The sequence below is a fragment of the Drosophila arizonae genome, chromosome 2 (genome assembly GCF_054131065.1).
Source record: "Drosophila arizonae isolate 15081-1271.41 chromosome 2, UAZ_ARI_1.0, whole genome shotgun sequence".
NCBI lineage: Eukaryota > Metazoa > Arthropoda > Insecta > Diptera > Drosophilidae > Drosophila > Drosophila arizonae.
In genome coordinates, this window is record NC_142922.1 from 30,839,123 (window position 1) to 30,863,856 (window position 24,734).

The 24,734-nt window shown below is 38.4% G+C and overlaps 3 protein-coding genes and 2 non-coding genes across 7 annotated transcripts; 2 read left to right on the plus strand and 3 right to left on the minus strand.

The window, feature by feature from the left end:
* Nucleotides 1-145: 145 nt before the first annotated feature.
* On the plus strand, nt 146-2,704 carry Or83a (Odorant receptor 83a). 2 transcript variants are annotated; one of them, XM_018000046.2, is made up of 4 exons: nt 146-1,368; nt 1,439-1,638; nt 1,693-2,242; nt 2,304-2,704. In XM_018000046.2, exons 1-4 carry the CDS (start codon nt 817-819, stop codon nt 2,361-2,363), a joined length of 1,362 nt encoding a protein of 453 aa, XP_017855535.1. In that variant the 5' UTR covers nt 146-816; the 3' UTR covers nt 2,364-2,704. The 2 variants fall into 2 exon arrangements, with proteins under 2 accessions (XP_017855535.1, XP_089322076.1); XM_089465950.1 differs by having other exon boundaries at nt 1,693-2,704.
* A 13-nt stretch (nt 2,705-2,717) lies between these two features.
* On the minus strand, nt 2,718-5,584 carry LOC108608992 (ubiquitin domain-containing protein 1). Its single transcript, XM_018000656.2, has 4 exons — nt 5,269-5,584; nt 4,937-5,189; nt 3,995-4,235; nt 2,718-3,918 (listed from the first exon to the last, which is right to left on the minus strand). The coding sequence occupies exons 1-4, from the start codon at nt 5,351-5,353 to the stop codon at nt 3,736-3,738; spliced, it is 762 nt and encodes a 253-aa protein (XP_017856145.1). The 5' UTR covers nt 5,354-5,584; the 3' UTR covers nt 2,718-3,735.
* Nucleotides 5,585-5,981: 397 nt separating this feature from the next.
* Nucleotides 5,982-7,974, minus strand: LOC108621830 (uncharacterized). 2 transcript variants are annotated; one of them, XM_018019416.2, is made up of 5 exons: nt 7,805-7,974; nt 7,559-7,746; nt 7,086-7,499; nt 6,303-6,761; nt 5,982-6,239 (listed from the first exon to the last, which is right to left on the minus strand). In XM_018019416.2, exons 1-5 carry the CDS (start codon nt 7,923-7,925, stop codon nt 6,030-6,032), a joined length of 1,392 nt encoding a protein of 463 aa, XP_017874905.1. In that variant the 5' UTR covers nt 7,926-7,974; the 3' UTR covers nt 5,982-6,029. The 2 variants fall into 2 exon arrangements, with proteins under 2 accessions (XP_017874905.1, XP_089322098.1); XM_089465972.1 differs by having other exon boundaries at nt 6,092-6,215; nt 6,280-6,761.
* On the minus strand, nt 6,830-6,903 carry TRNAT-AGU (transfer RNA threonine (anticodon AGU)). Its single transcript has one exon. It is a non-coding gene; the product is annotated as a tRNA-Thr (tRNA).
* A 9,562-nt stretch (nt 7,975-17,536) lies between the features above and the next one.
* On the plus strand, nt 17,537-17,610 carry TRNAT-AGU (transfer RNA threonine (anticodon AGU)). Its single transcript has one exon. It is a non-coding gene; the product is annotated as a tRNA-Thr (tRNA).
* Nucleotides 17,611-24,734: the final 7,124 nt, after the last annotated feature.

Consider the following 24,734-nt stretch of genomic DNA (forward strand, 5'->3'; position numbering starts at 1 on the left):
ATGGGGCGGCAAAATCAATATATAGAAATTACTAACTATGTGAAACCTTTGTCTGCCTAGGGAGTCTAACATTAAATTATACTTTAAAAGTTGACGGAACTTCGACAAAGTTTTAATGCAAATTAATATAATTATGAAGCTAGGAAAAATACCTATATTATAAATACTTTTATTATCAAACGAGTATATTAGTACTCACTCTCTTCACATGCTCATATCAATTACTCACTATAGATCGAAATATTTTTTATATGACCCGCGTGCTAAAACGAAAATATAACTTCATTATTATAACTTCATTATTGGAATAAGATTTAAGACCGTAAAGCAATATATTAAAGTTCATAGATTAGTCAACGTTGTTATATGAGTAAGCTTTGAATATTTAATATTTTTCATTGCTTATAGTAAGAGCTTTATTATACTTTGTCAAAAAAAATGTCCTTGTTTATCTTGTAACGATAAGATGCCGGAGCTTTTCTGAGTCCGATTTTCAATTAATATATTATTCACTTTTACGAAGGTGATAACCAAATCAAGTTGAAGCGTGAACAAATTATTACATGGTCGGTTAACTGTATCGAACCTTCTCTCATTTTCGACACAACTCTGTAAACCTGAATAGTTAAGGAGATATGTATTTAAATACAATAAAAATTCATTATTTATTACAAATATATTCAATTGTCATCAAAAACTTTTTAAGCTTAATGGGCGGTTTGTAAATAACAATTTAAGTTAAAATAAATGGAACCTCGATAGCTAGGCTATTTAAGAGCGTGAAAGCTGAAATCTTAAACAGCAAACATTGAGATCATGAAGAGCACAGACATTCCCAAAGAGGAGCCCATCGAACGGCGCGATCTATTCACCTTCATCGTGTCGATAATGAGGATGGCCGCAATGTTTACCTTGAGAACGGAGTACCAAAACAGTTACATGCATTTACTGACCACAGTGTTGAGCTGGAGCTATGAGATATTCACGTATTTCGTGTGTGTGCACATTGAGATTTTGTTCATGTGCTCTCTCTACATTTACTACGACGAAGGCGATTTGGAGTTCCTTGTCAACTGTCTTATACAGACGATCATCTATCTGTGGACCATCACCATGAAGCTCTACTTCCGACGCTTCAGGTACAATATGTTGAACGACATCATCAGCACTGTCAACGATAAGCATCAATTACGTTCGGCGCACGGCTTTACGTATGTGACCGTTAGGGGAGCACTGCGACGGTCCAATCTATGGATCAAGAGCTATGTGTACTGCTGCTTTATAGGCACTATTTTCTGGCTGGTGCTGCCCATAGCCTACCGAGACAGGAGTCTCCCTTTGGGCTGTTGGTATCCTTTCGATTATAAGGTAAGTCTGAATGAATAGCTAAGCACTGCGAAATCTGTCTTGGAATACCCGTTCCTCCTCATTTCTTCAGCAACCGCTTGTCTACGAGTTGGTGTTCTTCCTTCAGGCCGTTGGGCAGATTCAAGTGGCTGCTGCCTTCGCGTCTTCCAGTGGCTTTCACATGGTCTTGGGCATTCTAATGTCTGGACAATACGATTTGTTGATGTGCAGCCTTAAAAATATATTAGCTACGAGTTATTTGAAGATGGGTGCCACTATGCAAGAGTTAAGGTGATCCGCACTGTAAATCCCTGTAGACGTATTCTCAAATGGTCCCATTCACAGCGAGCTCCAGGAGGCACAATCCGTGTCGGATGCCGAAGTGAATCAGTATAGCTATTCCGTAGAAATGCAAACTTCGATGACAGAGCTAAAGCACCAGAAAAGTCTCAGCAACGCTATGGACTTACCCACTGCCTTCAGGCACTCCCTAACCCGGTGCTTAGAACACCATCGTTATATCATTAGTGTTCTGGAGAAGATGGAACGCTTCTACAATCCCATTTGGCTATTTAAGATCGGCGAAGTCACGTTTCTCATGTGCCTGGTAGCTTTCGTTTCCACGAAGAGCACAACGGCGAATTCGATCATGCGGATGGTGTCATTGGGTCAGTACCTGCTCCTTGTCCTGTACGAGCTCTTCATTATTTGCTACTTCGCTGATGTGGTCTACCAGAACAGTCAGCGATGCGGCGAAGCTCTCTGGCGAAGTCCTTGGCAGCTGCATATGCGCCAGCTGCGAAGTGATTATATTATTTTCCTGATCAATTCCCGTCGCCCGTTTCGTCTGACGGCTGGTAAAATCTACAATCTGAATGTAGACCGCTTTAGGAGTGTGAGTGGCACAATTAGATATCATTATAAAGGATACTCGAATCATGTTGCTTGCATTCCAGACGATTACAACGGCCTTCTCCTTCCTCACTCTACTGCAGAAGATGGATGCGCGTGGATAAAGAACGCAAGATTCTCTTTTATATTTTATTTTGTATATTACAATTGTTAAAATTTAAAAAAAAAAAATCTTGCATAAAAAGTAATAGACTTAAGCTTTGAATGGCAGAGACATCGAACACATGTCAATACCTCAAACACAACACCAATTGATTTTTTTAATATTTAGTTATTTAATATTATTGTTATGGGTTTGTGATTAATTCACGCTGGCTCACGATTGCGTGTGCCCCACAAGCATATGTATATGTTAAATAATAGTAAAATCGAACGTTCAACTATTGTGTTTGTTCGTTGCGGTTCTGATCTCGACTGATCTCAATGTTGTAATAAATAATTTAATAGAAAAGCATACATACAAAATTATGGTTTCGTTTAATAAATAACCGTTTCATTGTATTTTTGTTATGGCTTTAAAACTATAAGCAAAAATCATATACATTTATAAGGTACTTGGGTTTACTCTATCCGATATTTACGTTTCCTTGTCCAACCATTTCCTACTACTTTGTGTTAACTACAATGAGCAAGAAATATATTTAACAATTTAATTTGTTTCTTTTGTTTTTGTTGCAAAAGTTATTCAGTTTAAATTTGTGCCTGGCTTTCATTCTTACATTTAATTTATGCTTCATGTATAGTATCAAAAGTTGATGTAGTATCTCAACAGTTCAAGCAAATGATTTGCTTTGTTGGTCTATTACAGCCAAATACTACAATTGCTTGATTCTTGTTGTTGGTTTTTCTTTCTTTTTACAATACTTAGAAATGTTTGAAATATTCGCTTATAATTAGTTAATAAACAGTTTCTATTTATCATCTTTTCTGACTTTGCAGTTCTACATGTTTTTTTTTTTTTTTTTGTTTTTCATAAAAAATTTACATTTGTTTATTTGAATTTCAATTGTGAATTTCATCATTCAGAAGTGCTACAGAACACATCTGGATATACAGACTATGTTTTGCAGCGACTGCTTAATTTTTTAACATATATAATTATTATCAAAAAAATATATATTTATATATGATTCATTTTTTATATTTTTAGGTTTTTCCATAAATTTTTGTTTTTGCTCAGAATTGTATATATTGCTATTGCAATTCAGCAACAACAACAGCAACGAGGCGAGCAGCCAGTAAAGAAAAAAACAAAACAAGGCTATCAGCATTGTGCAAGTACTTCTGATAAATGCAATTCGTTTGCTGTTGTTGTTTTTGTTGTTCTTTGTGCATGAAATGAAAGCTCATTGTGCTGTTGCCTGAGTATTTGGCATTGTTGCTTTTGTTGTTGCTGTTAGCCGGTTGTTGATGCTGTTCACAAAGCTGGTTGCCGCTGTTGATACCTAAGATGACTAGTTTGGAGTTGGTGCATTGCTAGCTCGCAAGCGACATGTGAACAATACTCGTGCTGTTGTCGTGATTGTAGTGCTCCGTATTAACAATGACCTGCACCACATAGCCTTGGTGTATGCTGCACTCATCAATGGGCACCTTATCGCCCAGCAGCTTACCGCTGTAGAACCAACGTTGGCAACACGCATCAACTCCCTCAACAGACTGCATGCATAACATCAATTTAAAGATTAGCAAATTGTGTTCATCAAAACTAAGCAACTATGAGAGAGTAGCTCACCTGCAGCTTTTTCTTGCACTGTCCCACCGTGTCCTTAGAGTATACCGGCAGTTTAACATCAGTCATTGAAGATGATATGCGCAGCTTAAGAATGATTTCGGTTCCACCGTCAACGGGCTCTGAGTATTCGGCTGGCGAATCACGTCCATTCTCTTCCTTTACAATGTTAATGGGATATGACAGGCAGTAAATAGGTACCTTGTATTGTGTTCCCAACTCGTCGTAGCATTCTGTGAGGTAGCTGCAAAAGATGTATCCAATATCTAAGTAACTACCTTGATAACTGAATAAAGTCTTAAGCCAAAAGTAAAGTAAAAATCAAATCATAAAATTGAACAAGCAAGTAAAATTAAACCTATATATTGATAACACAGGTAAATATTTTTATGAAGCAAATGATTCTCTGTACCACTGGTTGTGTCATGGTTTATCACCCGAGAAACACATATCCAAAGAACAATAAAACTCTGTTTATAATATGCAATTTTATGACTCTCAGATCTACTTTAGTCGATTAACGGGAAGTTGCTAGATCAAGCAAAGCGACAATTTCCAATAAAAATCAAAGTGACTTGAAAGTGAAGAGTAATTCACTCTGATTACATATATTGAAGCAGTGCACTTAATAGAAACTATTCCAGTCAATGCCAGTGCTGTTGGACTTTTAAACATCTGTTTCGGGCAACACATTTAAGTGTACAAGGCTTTTAGATTCTTGAACACATTTGTTTTGAAAAGCTTTCCTCTCGTCAGCACGCGCAGTTTTCCGATATGCCAACATTGTAATTTAGACAATGTAATAAAAGTAAATTTACTTTATTGTATTTATTGATTTTTTATAGGACGCGTCAAAAGTCATTAGTGTTTAGTGCATTCGACGCGTCATTTAAGTACTTGGGAGGGGATGTGGCTTACTTGATAATAGCTCCGGGTTAAACTTACCCATTGGGCACAGATACGTTAGCGCCATCTAAAATTGCCTGGGCCATCTGAAAATCAAGACATTCGGCTGCATTTGTGGCTGCACGAAGGGCATCCCAAATCTCCTTTCGTCCGTCAAATGCAGGAGCCGTGTCCCAAAACTCGTCACGCTTTGAGCGCAGTTGTCCTTCGGTTAAAGGTACGTCGGAGCGCCATTTTATGGTCTCATGGCACAATGGGCGATTTTTACGCGCAGCGCCCCCCAATGCAATCCCTATATGGCACGCACAATAACAAAGAATTACATATCGATAATAGATGCAAATTGATGTGGCTGTGAAAAGGCTACTCACCTGCGCTGACCGGACGCGAAGCGCTTGCCGAGGAAACACTCATTGTCTCATTGTCGGGATTCATGCGACATACACAGGCTCCCATTGTTGCGGCCTTGTGTTTATACTCACATTAAATTGGGTGGTTTCGATTTGTGCGTTTCTGTATTTTTATAATTTTTACACGAGCAACAGCCGAACAACGCGACATACAATTTTTACGCAATGTGACCAGAGTTTCGTTGAAAAGTTCCCATAGTTCGATAAGACGAACAGAATGAACGAACTAGCTCGTTCAAAAATATTTTATCGCTCCCAGTCACTTTGAATTTATACGCTAATTTTATCAAAAAATATACTAAATGGTATTTTTTTGTTTTTTTTTTTACTACAATAGTATTAGTTTTTTAAAGTTGAATTGTATAAATGGTTGTAGTTATTTCATTAATGGCAGTTTTATAAAACAACCAGAAAATGTTATGTGGATAAACATGTAAAGCTTTTTAATAAGCTCAATCAAATATACACAATACATGTGTATATGTATGCGTTACTTTAGTATTGACACCAGAGAACACATAGACTAGACATGTAGAACAAATTTTGTGTTCTCTGGTCAGTGGTTCAACTGCATTTAATTATTAAGTTCCCGCACTATAATTCGTAGCGTTGTTCAACACTCGCGAGCGAACTAGTAATTGATAATCATATTTGTTAATATATGTAGCAATGTGTTAAACACAAAACTCAATTTATTTAATAACAAGAAAACGATCAAATATTCATTTCCATTGTGACATCAAACTAGCTGAAGTCATAATCTCATGTGACGGTTGCTTCAAGCGCGGAGTTAGTTTCTTGCTTAACTTATCAGCAGTCACATCATACGGTTTGAGATGAGCTATGATCACCAAGATTGTGTATATAGTCGTAGAGACTATTACATAGGTAAGGAAGGTTAGGACAAGCTGAAATACAATGACCAATAAGATCTGAAATAATTACAATTATTGGTTGCTGCTCTTGATATACCTAAAAAATTTACATGAACTCACAATGAGCAACATCTTTATAGCCAGCATTATCAGCTGCGTTGAAGTATACTCTGATAACATTTGTAGTGTTCCCGATGTGATCTTAGCACCCAAGCTTCGGTTGTTAGTTTCTTCGTCTGTACCACTATCATCATCTTCTGCTGTACTGTTGTTCACATTAATGTTTTCCATATCGTTAGCACTCGTCAAATCGTGTTCGTCATTCAGTGGCAGGAAAAAATCGTAGTATAAGCTTCTCAACATGGAATCGGGAGCGGATTTTTTCTCTAGTGTTTTGGATACATCTGGTTTAGCCGTTGTTGCTATGGTTTCTGTTACAATTGGATCTTTTAGATGTTGGAAACAATTGTTAAAGTCAATTAGGGATAGCTTAGTAGCAAAATTGCATTCCTTTATTGCTTGTCTGCGTGGGTGCGAAGTATGTTTTATATTCGGTTCACTTGGAGTCCACATTGTATTCTGTAAAAAATTAAAAATAAAATAAAAAAATAATCCGCATTACTCTCTGCGGATATTCAACTGTGTATAGGCCCCGGCGAGATTCGAACTCACGATCTCCTGTTTACTAGACAGGCGCTTTAACCAACTAAGCCACGGCGCCGTTAATGAACGACCAAAAAATGTTCGTATTAAGACAAAGTGTAGAACAGTGACGGCAACATGCACAATCGATTGCGGGCAAAGTTGGCTGCAGCTAATTGTTTGTTATGTCTAGCGACAGATGGCGCTTGTCTCTGCTTTGTGTTTTTTCACATAGATGGCGCTTGCCTTTTTCTTACTTACATAGGGCTGCAGGTCCAAAATGTTATTATCAAACTTTCCCTGCTTCAGCTGCTCGATTTCCTCATCCGTTATAAAATTGTTCATGTCCATGCACTCATTGGCATAGAAATCGTATATTTTTCCCTCGCCAAAGCATGGCGGCACCGGCTCGCACAACTCCGTGGTGCGATTGTAGAAGCTGCGCTTGCCGAAATATCGCTCCTCACAGTTGAGGGGGGTGCAGTTGCGCAGATAGTTCTTGTCCCAGTTCTTGCAGTCTCTAAAGTCTTTGCGACGCCGCAGCGTGTGGTTTCCCGGATCCAAGGTCTCAAATCGCGTATCAAAGTACAACGTTTGATTAGTCTTGAATGCCTCATTCTGATGGTTGGCGGTGGTGATGACGATGGGGCAGCTGCCGACGCGATTGTAGAGCGACTATAGGGGCGTTTGTGATAAAAATAAATCGTATGCTATGCCAAAGCAATGTAACTGACCACAGTAGGCCACACCAAGGAGACGGTGATGCTGTTGCCCGGTTCAATGGATCCGAAGTCGCCGCCGAAAATCGTGCCCGCTTGAAGCGTCTGCCCGTTGGTCAAGTTCAAGGTGCAGTCGCCATTTGAGTTCACAGACAAATTTAGCAATTCGGACTTATTCTTCTTTCGATTGCTTATCGTCAGATCTGTTAAAATAATCAGTTTTGTGGCTGGATGCAAGATTATTCATTTCCACTAGCTTACCGAAGATGAGGCCTATATCATTCTCCCGCGGCACGCGCATGATTACGCGCGTCACGGTGCAACTTGCATAGATGCTGGGTATATTTAGCGACACGAAATACAGCAGCAGTTTTTGTAACATTTTCAGCCAGGCCTACGTTATGTACATATATTCTAATATATGTAATGAGCCTTTGTTGAATATGCTTCAGGAAGGAGGCGTGGCAGACTGCAAAAACTATCAACATTTTGATCAGGACAATAGCTATCTCCGTATGATTGTCTATCCGTTGGTATTCAATATTCAAGATTTTGAGCCTACCCAAAATTTGTAAGAAAACAAAAAATATATAATAAAAACAAGTAAGAACGTTGCAGTCGGGCGTTACCGACTGCGGAATACTCATTCACATCCCATCAACAATTTAGTAGTTAAGTTTCGTTCTAATACTGTAGAATATACAGTTTTTTCCGATTTGCCACGCCCCAACTGGGCGTAGACACCTCATTTTTGGTCAGTTTTTAGAAAGAGATAACGTTACCCTAACTGCAAAGTTTGAATGCTTACCCTAAAAAAATGTGGAAATTACAGGGTATTTTTCGATATGCCACGCCCCTAAAGAGGCGTAAAAATTATTTTTGGGGAATCGATAGAGGAGGCTACCAGTAACTCAACTATCCAAATTTGAAGCTTCTAGCTATTATACTTTAGGAGATATAAACTTTTGCGGTTTGCCACGCCCCCTGTGGGCGGACATATATCCGACAAAACTTTTTGGTCTTGGGTGATCAGTCCGAGTATATATACAAAATTTGAGGTCTCTGCCATCAATAGTGTCCAAAATATAGGAGAATTTAAAAAATCACTATATCTTCAGGTCCGATTTGCCACGCCCCCAACGGGCGTAGACTTATAATTTATCTTCAGACTTTATAGAATCATACCATTAGCTGACGTGCAAAATTTCAGCATTCTAGGTTAACAACTTTAGGAGATACAGTTTTATCCGATTTGCCACGCCCCCAATGGGCGTAGATATATCCGCCATAGCTCGTGATCTTGGGTGGTCAACGCGGACCTACATACCAAGTTTCAGCTTTCTAGCTCTTCAACAAACATGATTTCTGGTATATCGGAAAATGCATTTTCCGATTTGCCACGCCCCTAGTGGGCGGATCGGGAAAATTTTAACACTTTATAAATCGGAGATATACACGAGTATGTGTTCCAAATTTCAAGTCTCTAGCTTCAATAGCGCCGAAATAGATTGCGTTCATACGGACAGACGGACAGACGGACAGACGGACGGACGGACAGACGGACAGACGGACAGACGGACGGACAGCAAGACGGACATTGCACAAAACCAATATACTGATTCACTTTCGTGAATGAGTATAAAAATATATAATAATATATGGGTGAATTAGAATTTCATTTAGCTCATGATCTAAATAAGAAAGCAGCAAATTCCAAAGGGATCGAATATGTATATACATATGGTAGATTCCTTAATATGTTTTCATATATATGATTCCCAACTTTAGGAAAACATTAAAGTTATATATAGGTAAAGTAAAATGTTCCTTTCATAAACATGTTATAGAGATAAGTTAAGAATCCTTACATAATGCTTCAGAGATTTTTTTCGTATATAACATATGAGCTACGAATTATTGTATTTATATCTCTGAAATTGCAAAAATGATATCCTTCAAAAAACATTTCTTTCTTTCCGATATATTTATAATTTAACCCACCCTCCGTTGCATACATTGGCTCATTTGCAATATACCCCGTTGACCGCAATTATGAATGGGTATAGCCAATTTTACAGCTCATGTTAAATATTTGCCAAGGAGTTAAGGGGATAACTAACATGCCATGTCTCAGTCTTAAATGAAAAAAATAAAAAACGCTAATGTCCTGATGTTTAATTAAGTGTAATTTTAGTGCGCGAGAAGCAACCCTTCAACTACCCTATAGACATACCACATATGTATAAATACTAACACACACACACACACAAACATGTACATATGCATATGGTTTATGCGATATCAGTCGCAAAAGGGTTCGCATCCAGTGCAATTTATGTTTTAATCATCAAATGCGACCCAATTGATCAGCCTAGTTGCTATTCATTTATGCGGCGGAACATTGTTTTGAAGTGCGCTGAGGAGCTGAGCTCAAAACACGAGCTGAAGAGCCTCAAAACTCTGCCATCGCTCTGAATGCGACTGCGACAGGTGACACTTTCTGCGTTGCATATTCATTGACTTGAGCCGTAATTTATGCCAGAAATTGCAAAAGAAAACAAAAACTAATTTAACAGGAAATAATTAATTTGGCTGCTTTCTTATAGGTGCGATGAAAAAAGTGCTGCTGTTGCTGCAGTTGTTGCAGTTGTTGCAGTTGTTGCAGTTGTTGCTTTGTTGCTGCTGCTTGCTGTTGCTGCTGCTGCCAGCGACCCAATTAAAATTATTTCGTTTTCATTACCCAATGAACCAGGCGTAATAATAATAATAAGAAAACCAAGTAAGATTGCTACAGCTGGACGCAACTGACTGCATAATACTCGCTCAAGTATCAAAAATAATTTCAAACAGCATTAACTGAATTTAAATAAGTTTTTTATTATTATTATATATAATTAATTGGGTAATTTTTAGAAGATACAGCTTTGCCTAATCAGAGTGATCAAGGCAAAGAAATCATAGCTCGCTCTATAGGGAAAGTCTATTGTGAAAAATCTTATACCATAAATAAGGGATATATTAATATCAATTAAAATTAAACTTTTAAATACAATTTTAATGTATTTGAGTTATTTACACTGCAAGTGAAAAAGTAGGACATGATATATTTACTATAATCTTCAAAGGGTCGGCAGTACGAGTCGTCAGAGACTGTCAGTATCACTATATCAGAGTCTTATCAGTGGAGTCTATATACTCATTTCTCTTTTTATTAAAGAGTATTTTAAGAAATGCAACAGCCAAGCAACAAAAGTCGAAGTTAAGAAGACGAAACCAAAAACTGAAAAAAACTGCCAATGCAACAAAAGTAGCAGAAACAAAAAAAAGAGAAGTTTAAATAATGAAATCACTTCGCACCATCTCGAAATTGCTCATTAACATTTTGTGTTTGCGATATCAACTTGTGAAAATCGCAGACCAGGCCAGCCTCCAACCGACTTGCCAACTTGCCAGCTTAGCCACTGTAAGCTACGTTTATGCGGCACTGATGACAATAATCAGACTTTGTTAAGAAAACGCTAAGTTAGGTAAACAATCAGCCATGAAACAGAGAGCTGGAGAGATTGGAATTTATCTACGATTCATATAAAACTTAATGTTAAAGCTTTAAAAAAGGGACTCCACCCTCCCGAGTAGTTGTATAAAATTACAAAATACCATGAAACATTTGAAAATTGGGTTTATAGTTTTCTTGAAATATTCTTAATAAGCAAGTGAATGAGAGGACGACTTCATAGACCAAATAATTAATATCGAAAACTAAATTGTTTTTAGTAATATTCGACTTGTCGTCGGTTCGTTTATTCTTTTCATCATCTTATGAACGGCTAAGACCTTGAAGCTTGAATGATTATGGGCCATAGGGTATGTCCAAATCGGGCATTATCGAATAGAACAAGCTTACATATACACTATAATACTATGCTATACACCTGATCAATTCTTCTCCTTATAAACATTGTTTTCTTGCTATACACCTGCTCAGATTTTACTGCTATCAATTTGGAACAACAATAAATTCAATTTAGCTTTTATTGCGATTAGCGCACGTATAAACGCGATTCAATATGCTTGGATATGGCCAGTTACAAAGACTCTGACTCTAAGGCAGCTACTTGGCTTTTATTTATTATGCCAAGTTGTTGTTGTTATTCTTGTTGTTGTTGTTGTTGTTGTCGTGGTCTCTTCACTGTTATGCTGCAGTTGGAGCCTGGCTTATTAGTTGGGTCAGCTTTTGGCTTTTGGCTTTTGAGGTGTGAAACTGACGACAGCCAGCCGAACGCCGAACGCCGAACGCCGCCACATCCACCTCCACCTCCACTTCCAACTCCCTCGCCTCCTCCCCCACTCTTAACCACTTTGGTTGCTGGAGTCTGTCTGTCAGTTGCCCTCTGCCTTGTTTTACGGGTCGTGATTTGTCTCTGGCTGCAGCTTCGTCTCTGGCAATTCTTGTAAAGGTCGTTTCGCCTCGCTTTACTCAATGAAAATTGCCAGCAGACAGCAGACAGCAGAAACATTCTGAGCTGGGGACGGGACGAGTCTGCAGCAGCAGCAGCAGCAGCCCGGACACTGTCCTCGGCTGTAGATAAGCCACGGCTGAACGTGTATTCCAGTAGCCATTCGATTTATGTTAAATAAGCTGGACGCAAGCGCTGTTTGTTGTAAAATACCAATTGCTGTGTCTTACCTTTGCCTTGTGATTCACGTTCCTGGTTTCTCTTTTCCCAACTTGAAGAATCCCCACAGCCGTTGATAGCAGGCGACTGTACAATGCTCTGCTCTGAGCCTAGTTTAATGAAGACTTTGAAGACTTTGATGAGATAATGAATACTACACATGAATATGCCAGTCTTGAAAGGAATTCCATTTGTATTTGTATTTGTATTTGTATTTCTTAACATTTATTCATTTATATATATTACTTAAGGATAATCAAATTCTTAGCCCTTGGTCAAATATGTTTGCTAGCTTCAGTTATATATGAGATCACATCATGCCTCTAATATACCCCTTTTTCAACTGAGTCCGGCATGGGAAGAGAAACTTCAGCATAAGGAAGAAAACAAAAAAAATAAATAAAAATAAAAAATCATTGGCACTGAATCAGATTTCTTAATTTAATTGGCTTTATGCAAGAAATTCTTTAGCCCGGGCTTTGCTCTTAGGCTCGCTTTTATAGACAAGCTGTCTGGCCAGGTGCCTGACAACAGCTACAGGCACACACATGTATACATCTGCATATGCGTGTGCATGTGTGTAGATGTGATTGTGTGTGTTTGTGTGTACAGATCCCTCAGTGCAACAACAGAGGGACCTCAGATAGCATCTTTTTGGACTTCGCAACGTGGGAAATGCGTTGGCCGCTGCTTAGCCTAATTCTCGAAAGAAAAAGAAAAAGGAGAAAAAACTTTTTATGAAAACTAATCAATAAAAAATATTTTCATAAAACAACACATAATAATCACGTGCAAAAGCAGCTCGTAGTTGGAAGCCTTGAGCGGCGATAGAGCGAGCTCAAAATTGGTAAGTATTCTAAAAGTTTGAGTGGTATCGACTGCTAGATGCCCTCTAGTACTAGTGTGACAATAACATATCCTGTAAATATTTGACTGAATTGAATGCTATAAGCATATTCAGTAAATAAGGCATCATTACCGTTACTTTCATGTAGATAAGGCTTTCTTCTTCAAATATACTACTACTACAGAGTCACATCTAGTTTTCGAAGTGAATCTTTAAGCTTATGACAAGCACTGTTTAACAGTATATTTTTTTTTTCTAGGTATCGGAAGAAACGTAGATGATTTCCTCATAGCGTATCACCTATCAGGCGCTCCTACTACTGCCAATTATATTCGTAATTTCAGAGAAAATAAATACAAATCTTTTGATAGTCGAAATTTTTAAAGAAGAGATTTCTTGGCATACCAATAAAAGATTTGAAAGCTGACTAAGTAACTAACGATATATTATATTGACACTATACCTTTGACCAACTTTTAGCAACCTTTTGTGAGCATTACTTCTCTACGTTTTTAATAAGTGAAAAATTAGGTACTTAAGTTATGAAAAGTTTAGCTTTGTTTTATCTTAAATAAAAACATAGTTCTAAAGAAAACATTAAGCTAAAGCTGGAATATAAATAGATATAGAAAATATTCCAAATAAATGATGGCGATCCGTGTATATAAGCTAAATTTTATCTGTCGAGTTCTGCCCAAGGATATATTATATATTTAAAATTTTAAAAATGTATCTTTCAGATATTCTGAACGATCAGTCTATTATTGTGCACTATTTACTGCTGCTTTGACTACAGGGTATATGCAAAGAGAAAAATAAATGAAAATCGTTCAAGTTTTCCATCATCGCGTGCCGCAGCTGCATTTTAGGAACAATTGCAGCGCATTTAAGCATAAATGTAGGCGAAAAGTTCAGACCGAGTCGAGAGTGAATGAGTGAGTGACTGTGTGAGTGTGTGTGCGAGTGTGTGAGTGTGCGACAGTTAATCATCAGCGTGAAATGAGGCACAAGAAATGCGGCTGCTTCTGCTGCTCTAGCCATGGCCAGAAGACTCCCATATACTTACTTACTATATATAAATAGTTATAAATATATATGCGCTCATATATATGTATATAATTAAGCCATAAATTCAGTTTTTATGATTTTCCACAAAGTTACGAATTTATGGCAAGAGCTGCAACAAGGTAAGCTCACACACACACACACACACACATAGAGAAACCGAAAAAAGAAAGAAACGAAACGGAAGTGCATTTAAATGCGCGCGCATGCGAAATGGCAGCGGATCGAGGGGATGAGGGATGGCGGCTGGAGGGGCAGGAGTTGGGCTTGAACCACTTTTTTTTTGTTTTTTTTTTTTCTGCTGTGAGCTGCACCAATCCGCTGGCGACGCCATGTTGCCCATAAATGTCGAGCATTTTTCCAGCCCACCTGTCGTAAATTTAACGCTTTCGGCTATGTCTTGTGTGTGTGTGTGTGTGTGTGAGAGAGGGGGAAAGTTACTCTATAAAATTTAAATATTTATTATACTCTACATATTGTGCTGTGCAATTCGTTATGCAAATTGACTGCTGCTGCTGCTGCCTGCCAAAAACAACAACCGAAAAGAGCCTTCAATGTAAAATACACAAATTTGTTGCATTAATTGCAGTAAATTGAGATGGTGCCCGCTGGAGGAGCCGCGCATTGGCTACGTTCGCCTCCCTTTAGAGATGGACGCGTGCCGCAAAATATAGCCATGGCTTATCGGCGATATAACTGCCTGCTCAGGTTACGGCGGGCTTCAACTTCGATAGCTGAGATAGTAATCATTATTGAAGAATGTTTAAGGAAATACTTTGTATGACGTTGAAGAATATTGCAGCAGTGAATATACTAAGGATATGAGCTTAAAGAACCAGGAGTTTAGAATTTTTAAATATTACCTCTCAAATATGAATATCCTTGAGTTTGATGCTTCAGGGTTGTATACAGCGTTGTATACACATCGACAGACTCATCTGGCAGCCCTATATCTTTTGATAGAGACGGGCTCAATACACGGTACAGGGTCAAAGCGGTCTTTTAAGATATATCATAGTCAAAAAGTGATGTCGAAAATTTAGCTGAAGCTAATAAAGTGATTATCGTGAACATCAATAAAGATGTGATTTCTTTGATTAAACAAGAGGGGAAAACTTAGGGCCGTCGGATATGGACAATCCTGTATGACTATTAATAATTTATTCGAAAGATAGGGAATTTCTATACAACACATTTATAGAATATACATCTGAACCTCTTCTTCCACTTAAGATTTCATTCCGCCATGAATTTTCGTGCTTTTTGGCGTCCCATTTATGAGGTACGCAGGCACGAGAATATAATTTAAGATGACAAACTGTTTGCATTACATCGTAATGCATGGACTACCCCTATCTTGGCAGCTATCTGGCATGCCGCCTTGCCTCAACGTAGGCCTACTGCCCGATGCCTGCTGCCTGCTGCAATTAGCATAATCGCTCTCCTTAAATTGCAAGTTGAGTCCAAAGCTCTACGTATATCGGACATTGTTAATCGCCGCTGTCCGCTGCATAGGGTAGCTTCTTGCCGGGGGGATCCAGTAGAGTCGGCAGAGCCGAGTTCTGCTAAAATTGAATACCGTAATTATGGGCAATTAGGTAAAATGCTCGTGAGTGCTCGTGTCATGGCTGCTTCCTAATGCGAAAATAACGTCATTAATATTTTGGCGACCGCGAGATAAAGTTGCGGCCCGCGGCCCGCGGCCCGTTCGAATCGATCGCATTCGTAGCGCGATTGGGTCCTAGTCTTGTCTTGTTGCAGGTCCTGCGGCATGCCACATGCCACACGTCATAAAACTGCATGCTTCGCGCAGACGTTGCAGGACATGCGGCTAAATGGGGCAGGTGCAAGCCGCACTTGCAATGTCGCGAGCTGCATTCGCCTTGTTTTAATGCGGAAAAATCTTTTGGGGTGCCGCGAAGGACTTTTGCTTCTACTTTGGCATTGGATGCAATTAACCTGCTGCAGCTGCAACAGCATACTCGGCGCCTTCTGCCCGCCCAGCACCGTGCCCCTCTGTCCCCCGTGCCCCGTGTTAACTGCCACACTGCACACATTCGGCTTCATGCAATAAGCCGGTGCGCGGCTTAGTCCGCGATCCGTGGCAATTAAATGCGATTAAATCGCAAGCGCAAACTCTTCAACTTCAAATGAAATGCCAGAAAAGCACTCGCAATTATATTTGAAAATGTGCATAAAAACAACGACAATAAAAAAATATGGCAACGGCAAAAACTAAGTGCAATTTGCATAAATATTTGTAGCAAAAGAACAACAACAATCACACAAACTAATAAAAGAGTTGCACGTGCAACTGATTGAATCATAAATACCCTATAAAAGGATTAACTATTACAGAGAGATACAGGGAAAGAAAGGGAGAGAGAGTTTAAGAGAAAGAGGTAATCATAGATACAAAAAGAAGAAGAGAGAACTAAAGCAACAAAATTTATATTATATAAGTGGAATGGAAAAAGGAGGATTGGAGAAAAAATAAGCAAAGAAGAAGCTCGAAAATCTAAAGCAGAGTTTAAAGAAGAGAATTAGAGTAAATAATAAGAAAGAGTGTTAATTCGAGAGTAAGAAAGCTAGAGAAATCAATATAACGTAAGTGAACTCGATTGAGAATAAGCGCATTGGTAAGTGTAAAAGAGAAAAGAGAGAATGAAAACCAAGTGCACAATATATCATAGCGTAATATTTCATATTTAGTCAAATAGTTTTGAATTTGTTTTTAATAATGGGACATATCTGAGCTGAACAGGAGAAACTAATAAATTGACTTAATACTTATATCTCATATTATTCTCATTTAAATTCTCAATTGAAATGCATGTACACCCCATCTGTAACCAATTAATGGGTACAGGGTATGTAGCTGGCTACTGAAGGCAGCAATGGCGAGGCATAAATTACACTCATGGAAAGGCAACGAGGTTGTGCGGCTTATCTGAAAGGCGAAATTAGCTGATAATATGCAAAACATGGCGAGAAATTGCAGCCTGAGCCAAATTTCAAAATTATTACTTTGCTCAACTGCACACACACATACATAGACACTCACACACACACACACACACATAGATACTCACCACACTCACACATATCACATAAGTCTTAGAGCACACTCTCTACAGAGAGCAGCGCACAGACTCATTAATTACGATTCTCTTGCTCATTTGCTTGAAATTCTCAGAATTCATATTCATTTTTACATATTATTTATTCACTTGCTATCTCGCTCTAACAGCAAAACTTATTTCATTATCTGGCCATGCATTTGTCCATTGCTCGTTCGTATCTGTTATCTGCTAATTATATCAAATTGATTGATTGGGCTCTCTTAAAATAGATTCGAGCACATTCGATCTGCATAGAGAGTCACTAGCGCTATTTTCGATCGTGGGCGCCGTGGCTTAGTTGGTTAAAGCGCCTGTCTAGTAAACAGGAGATCGTGAGTTCGAATCTCGCCGGGGCCTAGTCTCTATGAGAGTAGAGATATTGAAAAAGAATTTTTGTCTTATATTTTCACTTATTTTTATAAAATAAAAATAAAAATAAATTTCTTAACCTGTAACAATTTTTTTAACATACTTGTTTTATTTTTAAATTTTATTTTCTACTCATAATTTAATTATTACATAATTCGATTTAATTTGGCTTTTAATTTTCCTACTTATTTTGATTTCTTTTATATATATTTATTTATAAATAGCTACATAGTATTATAAAATATTAAATAAGTAAATAAATAAATTTTTAAATTATAATACTTACAAAATATCACAATTGTAAAGTTAATATATAATTGAATATATTATTAATTAAATCAAAATAAATTAATTTTTAAATATTATATATTTATTTATTGATTTTTTTTATTTTAATATTGCAATTATAAATAGGTTACTATATAATTTTAATTTATTTCAATTTAAGTTGAATAGTTTATATGAATTGCAGTTCATTAACTATAGAGTTCAGACATCATTGACTTTGTCTTGTCTCTGTGGACTATCCGAGATATAGTGAAGACATTACAAATAATATATTTGATCATATGATTTGTATATATACAGTCGAGTCTCTATAATTCGTACCCGGCTAAATTGAAAATCGCGATAAATCGAAAAAATTCTATCCGCTTGAAAAAAAAATCGCTCTCAATAATTTTCGACAGTTTGAATTTCTGTGTAAATCGAAAAAGAACTGATCCCCTTGCTATTTCGAATTACCGGGATTCTACTGTATATACAATATAAATAAATATTCGCTTATTCAGATTGAAATATATTTTAGAGAAGACTAAATCAGTTTATAGCCATTTGCTAAGTAAATATATTATATTAGTTTTAGGCAATCCTCGACTGACCTTCTGTATAAATGTGGACTTAAATATTCTTTGGACGCGATCAGTAGAGCCCTAAAGAATGAAACATTATTATATCTTTATATTAGGAATATAGACATTCTTAATCAATGGGCAAAAATTATTATTCTATATGTATGAAAGTGTTCTACATCAGAATACATTAGAATATATATTTGTTTTAGAAATGTTTTGAAATTTGATGAAATATCTCCGTGAACGAGTTGTGAGCGGTCAGTTGTGCACGACTGATAGAGGTATTAATTGGGTAGACTCGCAATCTTAAACTCCTGATATCGCGATATGATTATACACTAGCTTCGCATTGGATATGGTAAACAGATTTGTACATGTGTCTATCTCCGCAGCAAATAGTCTCATTTAAACATGAAATCGCTTCTGATATAACAATTGCGTTGTCAATAACAATTTGTAGAGCTGTCAGCTGAGCGGATTGAGATTCTAATGAACGGCTGGGGCTGACTGACTGCTGGAACTACTATTTGATTAGTGCGCGAGGCCAGTAGCAATAGTAGCAATGGAAGCAATGGTAGTAGTAGTAGCTATAGTAGCAACTGCCAACTCGTTCGCTGCAACAAATCAACGTTACAATGCGCTCCAAAAAACGGCAGCGGCGGCAAATGTCGATCAAGTGTCACGATCAAATGCTGCCTGGCAGATCAATCGATTGCCATCGAGTGTGGGTAATTACATGCAGCACGCAAACAGGGATGGCTATCTCCTGTATCCCGGGATCCGTATCTGTTCCCAGCAATGGCAGCAATTGCAATTGCAGTTGCTTCCTCTTCTAGTGCAGTTGTGCGGCACTTTCGCTTGACCTTGCCTTACCTTAAGCCTTAAAGTGGCCACAGAGTTATAGCCAGGCCAGAGCTGAGAGCCCGGCTTGGACAGCTGTGAGGCAACGGTGTGCAACGCAGTGCAACGCATCAATGTCAATGTCAATTGCTTGGCCAAATGTCTGCAGGGCGTTGCCTCATCCGTTGCTTAGCTGGGGATTAACTTTGCCAACGAGGCGCTTCCAACACATGCTGCAAGTGCATGGGACACATGTGCAGCCGCATCTGAACAATACACAATTATGTCTCTGTGTGCATGTGTGCGTGAGTGTGCGTGTGTGTGCAGGGGATGCTGAAAATGATGTTGCCAGTGTTCGTAAGCAGCGGCAATTATTTATTATCCTTGCGCCCGAAGCCAATCGCCATCTTTTTTGCTTTGTTTCGTCTGTTTTTCGCCCTGTCATCATAACTCTCCACTCTGCTCACTCTCCGCTCTCTCCACTCGACGTCGCAGCGCAAATCAGCGCCGTCGCCATTGCGCCTGCTGAACATTTAACTTTGTATTTTTTTCCCTCCACTTTTGTGTTTCATAAATTTTTGTGGTTGCTTTGTCGTTGTATTTTGTTGCTCTGGGCTACGCTCTGCATTTGTAGTAGTTGTTGTTGTTTCTTTTTTCTGCTGCCTGCCTGCCTGCCTGCCTGCTGTGACTGAGATTCATTCGGCAGCCGCCTCAGTTACGTCTGTGCATGGGTATATGTGTGTACGTGCGCGTGTTTGTGTGTGTGAATAAGTGTGAGAGTGTCTCCTCCCATATTCCAGTGGCCAGTTGCAGCCGCTACTCGAGTTGCTTTGTGTTTGAGTGCAATGCTTGAGTGGAATTTCGTCGTTTGCCGCTGTTACCGACTGCACAGTTCCATTTCCACTTTGTTGCTGCACAGTGGCACAGCAGTTGTCGTCACAGCCACTGTGAATCGAAACGAACTGTGGCTATGTGTGGCGTTGTGCTGGACCATCTTGTATGTGTGTGAGATCAATCAAAACATGCTAAATGCATGTGAATACATAATATATTAAGTTAGTATTCTGTTTATTTACTTTTTTTTTCATATTTCAGGAGATATATAATCATTTGTATTTCTTTATGTTATGAAAAGTTTTTTTTTTTTTTTTTATTTTTTTTTTTTATTTTTTTTTTTTTTTGTTACTTTAGCTTTGGAATGCTTAATTTACTTTTATGGCTTTAAAAAGTCGCTTGAATTCGCTTTGTTTACTGATTTTCATATGCTTTAAAATCGCATTAGCTTTTGTTCTCGTTCCTCCATAATTTTCTTAATCAACGTTTTCTATGTGAAGGTTGCATTGTTATTGGCCTCTTACGTCTCCGCATTTTTCGCTCTTAAGGTTGATTCTGAAATTGACAACACTCACTGTAAAAAAAAAAAAATGTTTGTTGTTGATGTAGATTGCACGCACACATACACACACACGCACGCCCACATGCCGGCTGTGCACCTATGCATATGCAGGTGCGTGCGCCCTTCAGCTCCATCCTCCCGGCCCCCCTTAGACAACGTCCATGCATCTGCATTGTGAATGCATTTTCAATGGCATTTTTATTGCAATTGGCTTGTAATTGCTATATTTAGTTTAATGGCAGCCAAGAACACGGCATTACGTCTGCCTCCATAACTGTTTAACTGTTAAGCACCCACACACACACACACGCCCATAAATACACACACATCTCTCTCTCTCTCTCTCTCCCTGTCTCTCTCTCTATAACTTTCAGTTTCATTGGCATTAAAGTGGAAAGTCTCGTATGGTAAAGTGGGTTACATTCCACACTAAGCATTCCACAATTTATCTCTGGGCAGGTGCCATTTACCTTTGCGCTGTCCACTATTCTAACCTCTGCTCATAAATCAGCCCACTCATCGACACATTTTTGCGCCGCAAATCATAAATTTTGGCTACAAATTTTCACAGCATCGAAATGTCGCGTCGCTTGCCCCATGTCAAAGTTCCCGCAGCGGCGTGTTGCAGTGCCAACAGCTCCCGGGCAACAAAAGCAACAACTAACTGCCTCAGTCCCAGTCCCAGTCCCAGCAACAGCAACAGCAACAGCATGGACTCCCGATCTCTCTACACATGTCTGAGCTGTGCCCCCAGAGACCGAGTCGAAGCGCCAGTCGACGCCAGTCGTCGCGGCTTTTATCCTTGCTTACGCTAAGATGGCGTATTGTATAACATCATTATGTGGACTTCGTTCATGTTCATGTCATAATTTTGCCCAGTCACAGTCAGTTCAAGCAGTGCACGCTCCGCCCGCAGCCGCCCATGGGCCGTGTTGCCTGTGTTCCAGTATTCCCAAGCGCCAGTTGCCGCATCTCCCATCTCCCATCTCCAGCCGAGCTGTGCGCGAGGATTGCGCATCGGGTATTTGGGCTCTGGCCTTTAAGCATATGCCAACAGAATATCAGCATCGGCATCAGGATCAGCATCAGCATCGGCATCGGCATCAGCATCAGCATCAGAATGTTGTGGCCGCTGTTTGTGCCATGTTTTGGGCTGCGTAATTAAAAATAAATTTTCGCGCGCTGAGCTGCCAGGAGCGGAGCGCGGATGACTTCGAAATTGGGCTCGTAGGGCAAGTGTGATTGCAAACTTTAGAAATTCAATTCACAGTTGACAATAGAAATGGGTTGTTGCCTTTCGATGCAGACTAGAACTGAGATGATCTAATTTACTTATCTTGAATAATCAATCGATTGCAAATTAGAATTAACAAACAAATTTTGAGCAAATTCAAATTTTAATTAACACAAAAGTACATTAAGTCATTGTTAACTAAAAAAGGAAAATATATATACTAAGAGAAAAATAAATAAATACATAAAAATTAAGTATAGAGCATGTTGTTGTTTTCTTATGCTCTTATAGAAAATACCCTTATAACAGTTAGTCTATTTAAGATATTTTTATAACCTTAAGTATCTTTCATCTTCTGTAAAAGTTAAGACTTGTCATATATATACAATTACACAATATGTATCAATATCATAAAAATTATAAATTTAAAGATTTGGTAACTATGATTATTTTAATTGATTTTTATTTTAATTGATTTTTAACAAAATTTGTATTTTCAATTGAGTTTCCATTGCTTTTACCATTTACTCACCGGGAAAGTATTAATGTTATATGCAGACATCCTTGAAACTTGGTATTTCTAGGCAATTATCGTATTATTTTATTTTATTATATTTTTGTATTTGATCTTTGTTTTCATGCAATACTATACTATTTGCACCATAATTGTCAATCGTCGATTGAATCAGGTTTTGCTTACACCTTTCAACTTTGTCACTTGTGGCACCTTAAATACTGGGCCCATTTGCTGACTGTGTTGGCGCTGAACCGCTCCTGTTTCTTGAACGAACTTGAAAAACGTTTTTGTTACTTTTTTAATTTAATGAATATTCTGGGACAATTTATTAGCCAACATATTGATTTCAGCGTTTGCCGTGTGTTCTGTTGCTCTGTTGTCTCTTTTGCATGCAGTTATTGTTGTTGTTGTTGTTGCTGCTGCAACTTGTTGCAGCTGTTGTTGTTATTGTTGTTGTTGTTATTGTTGCCAAGTTTATACGGTAGTTACCAACATAAATAGCAGCAATTTGGCCAGACACCAGCCAACACCGGCGTCCAGGCCCAGCCGAAGCAGGCCACTGAGCCCAGGCCGGAGCTGGGGCTTGCTGAACAAGCTCACAATTAATATGGCCGGCCCGCCGCCGCCCGCGCCACAGGCGGTCCACAGGGGGCCTCAGGCAGAAGAGGGCGCGGTCGCGGGCGGGTACTCATAGCGAGTGTGTCCTGTTGCGGGACCCGAGCTTAACCCTAATCGACTTTACTGACCGCGGCCAAGCTGCGGCTGCGACTGCTGCTTCGGCTGCTGCTGCTGCTGCTGTGCTCGCGATTTATGACTCTTAACAAATTGTTAATAAATATTTTATTTATATTGATGAGACATCACCAAAATTATTCACAATTTATTCACGTTTTTCGGCTCTTTCTTATAATTGTGTTTCTTTTTGTTTTTGTTTCTGTTAGGAACTTATGTTGAGTTGATGAAATAATTTCGTTGCCCGAACAGATGCGCATTTGTTTCAATTAGCTCGAAACTGACCAAATGGAGTGGAGGAGTACTATATGATATTCCAGTTATATGATTGATCTCTGTTTGCCCATCTCTGCGCTCTCTGGCACCCTGTAATTAGCGCGTGAAATGTTCCTCTCAGTACCCTACCTAAAAGTTGCTTGGACTTGTTAGACGATATGTTTTCAATATTGTAAATGCAAATTATTTCAGCTTCATATATAATAATAGAAGCTTTCTAAAAGAAGAGAAACTATATGTACAAGTTTTTCTTTATTCAGTTAGAATTTTTTTACTTTATATTTAAATTATGTGTACTTATTATCTATATATTCAGCTGTATGTGGAAATTGTTCTCATTCATCATCAGATTCATAGATAGATGTAATATTTGTATTTATTATTTATGTATTACCATAACGTTTTTGTTTATTAATAAATTTGTAAAAATAATTAATTATTAAAAAAAAAAATAATAATTCAAATTATACAGATAAGTATATAAATAATAAGCGAGCAGGAAAAATAATGTCTTTATAATTTATATTTAGAAGTATTATAATGTTTATTATACTATTTAATTATATTTTAACATGGTTAATTGTCCTCGCATATCTATTGAATATTTCTAAATTAAATATTTCTAATTGATTATATGATCGCTTAAATTTTTCTGATTATATTATTTAATTAAGTGAATGATCTTTATTTAATCATCTTAAATATATCAGAACTGTAATTTAAGTTAGGGTATTCGCTAGTCAACTTTGAGCAGTCACGAAACTTTACTTCGCTTATGTTTTGGACAATTGTAAGTGGAATTTAAATGAGTTTAGTTGCGGGTAGTGGAAGCTACCGCCTCGCAAGCAGCTTGCGCAGAGCCTTGGACTCAACCTCCTCCCAGCAGCTGTCAATCACAATGATTTATGTCGCCGCCACAATAATATTGAGAAAGAGATGGCAATTCTACAGCACGGAGTGAAAGAGATAAAGCGAGAGAGAGAGACTGAGAGCGGCAGACGGGGAAAGCGAGTGTTTGTATCTCTGTGCATTTGCCTACATCAACGCGTCAATTTATCTTTCCGCAGTTGCAACGAAACTCATCAGCGGCGGCTTCTTTTCTTTTATAATGAAACCCCCTCGCTGACCCCCTAGCCAACCCCCCTGGGCAAGCGGCGCATATGTGGCCTGGCGCTTATAGAGCTTTACTAAACATACACTGTCCGCTAAGCTGAATGGAGTATATTGGTCTTCTATCACTACATTTCGTATCTTCCGATATTA

Excerpts from the sequence above, each read along its gene's own strand:
- Or83a (XM_089465950.1), top strand. The coding sequence starts at position 817 with ATGAAGAGCACAGACATTCCCAAAGAGGAGCCCATCGAACGGCGCGAT. Across the intron at positions 1,369-1,438 it reads GGTATCCTTTCGATTATAAG|CAACCGCTTGTCTACGAGTT; the intron begins GTAAGTCTGAAT and ends TCATTTCTTCAG. Across the intron at positions 1,639-1,692 it reads GCCACTATGCAAGAGTTAAG|CGAGCTCCAGGAGGCACAAT; the intron begins GTGATCCGCACT and ends TCCCATTCACAG.
- LOC108608992 (XM_018000656.2), bottom strand. The coding sequence starts at position 5,353 with ATGGGAGCCTGTGTATGTCGCATGAATCCCGACAATGAGACAATGAGT. Across the intron at positions 5,190-5,268 it reads TTCGCGTCCGGTCAGCGCAG|GGATTGCATTGGGGGGCGCT; the intron begins GTGAGTAGCCTT and ends CGTGCCATATAG. Across the intron at positions 4,236-4,936 it reads AACGTATCTGTGCCCAATGG|CTACCTCACAGAATGCTACG; the intron begins GTAAGTTTAACC and ends CATCTTTTGCAG.
- LOC108621830 (XM_018019416.2), bottom strand. The coding sequence starts at position 7,925 with ATGTTACAAAAACTGCTGCTGTATTTCGTGTCGCTAAATATACCCAGC. Across the intron at positions 6,762-7,085 it reads TTTTGGACCTGCAGCCCTAT|AATACAATGTGGACTCCAAG; the intron begins GTAAGTAAGAAA and ends AATTTTTTACAG. Across the intron at positions 6,240-6,302 it reads CTATAAAGATGTTGCTCATT|ATCTTATTGGTCATTGTATT; the intron begins GTGAGTTCATGT and ends TAATTATTTCAG.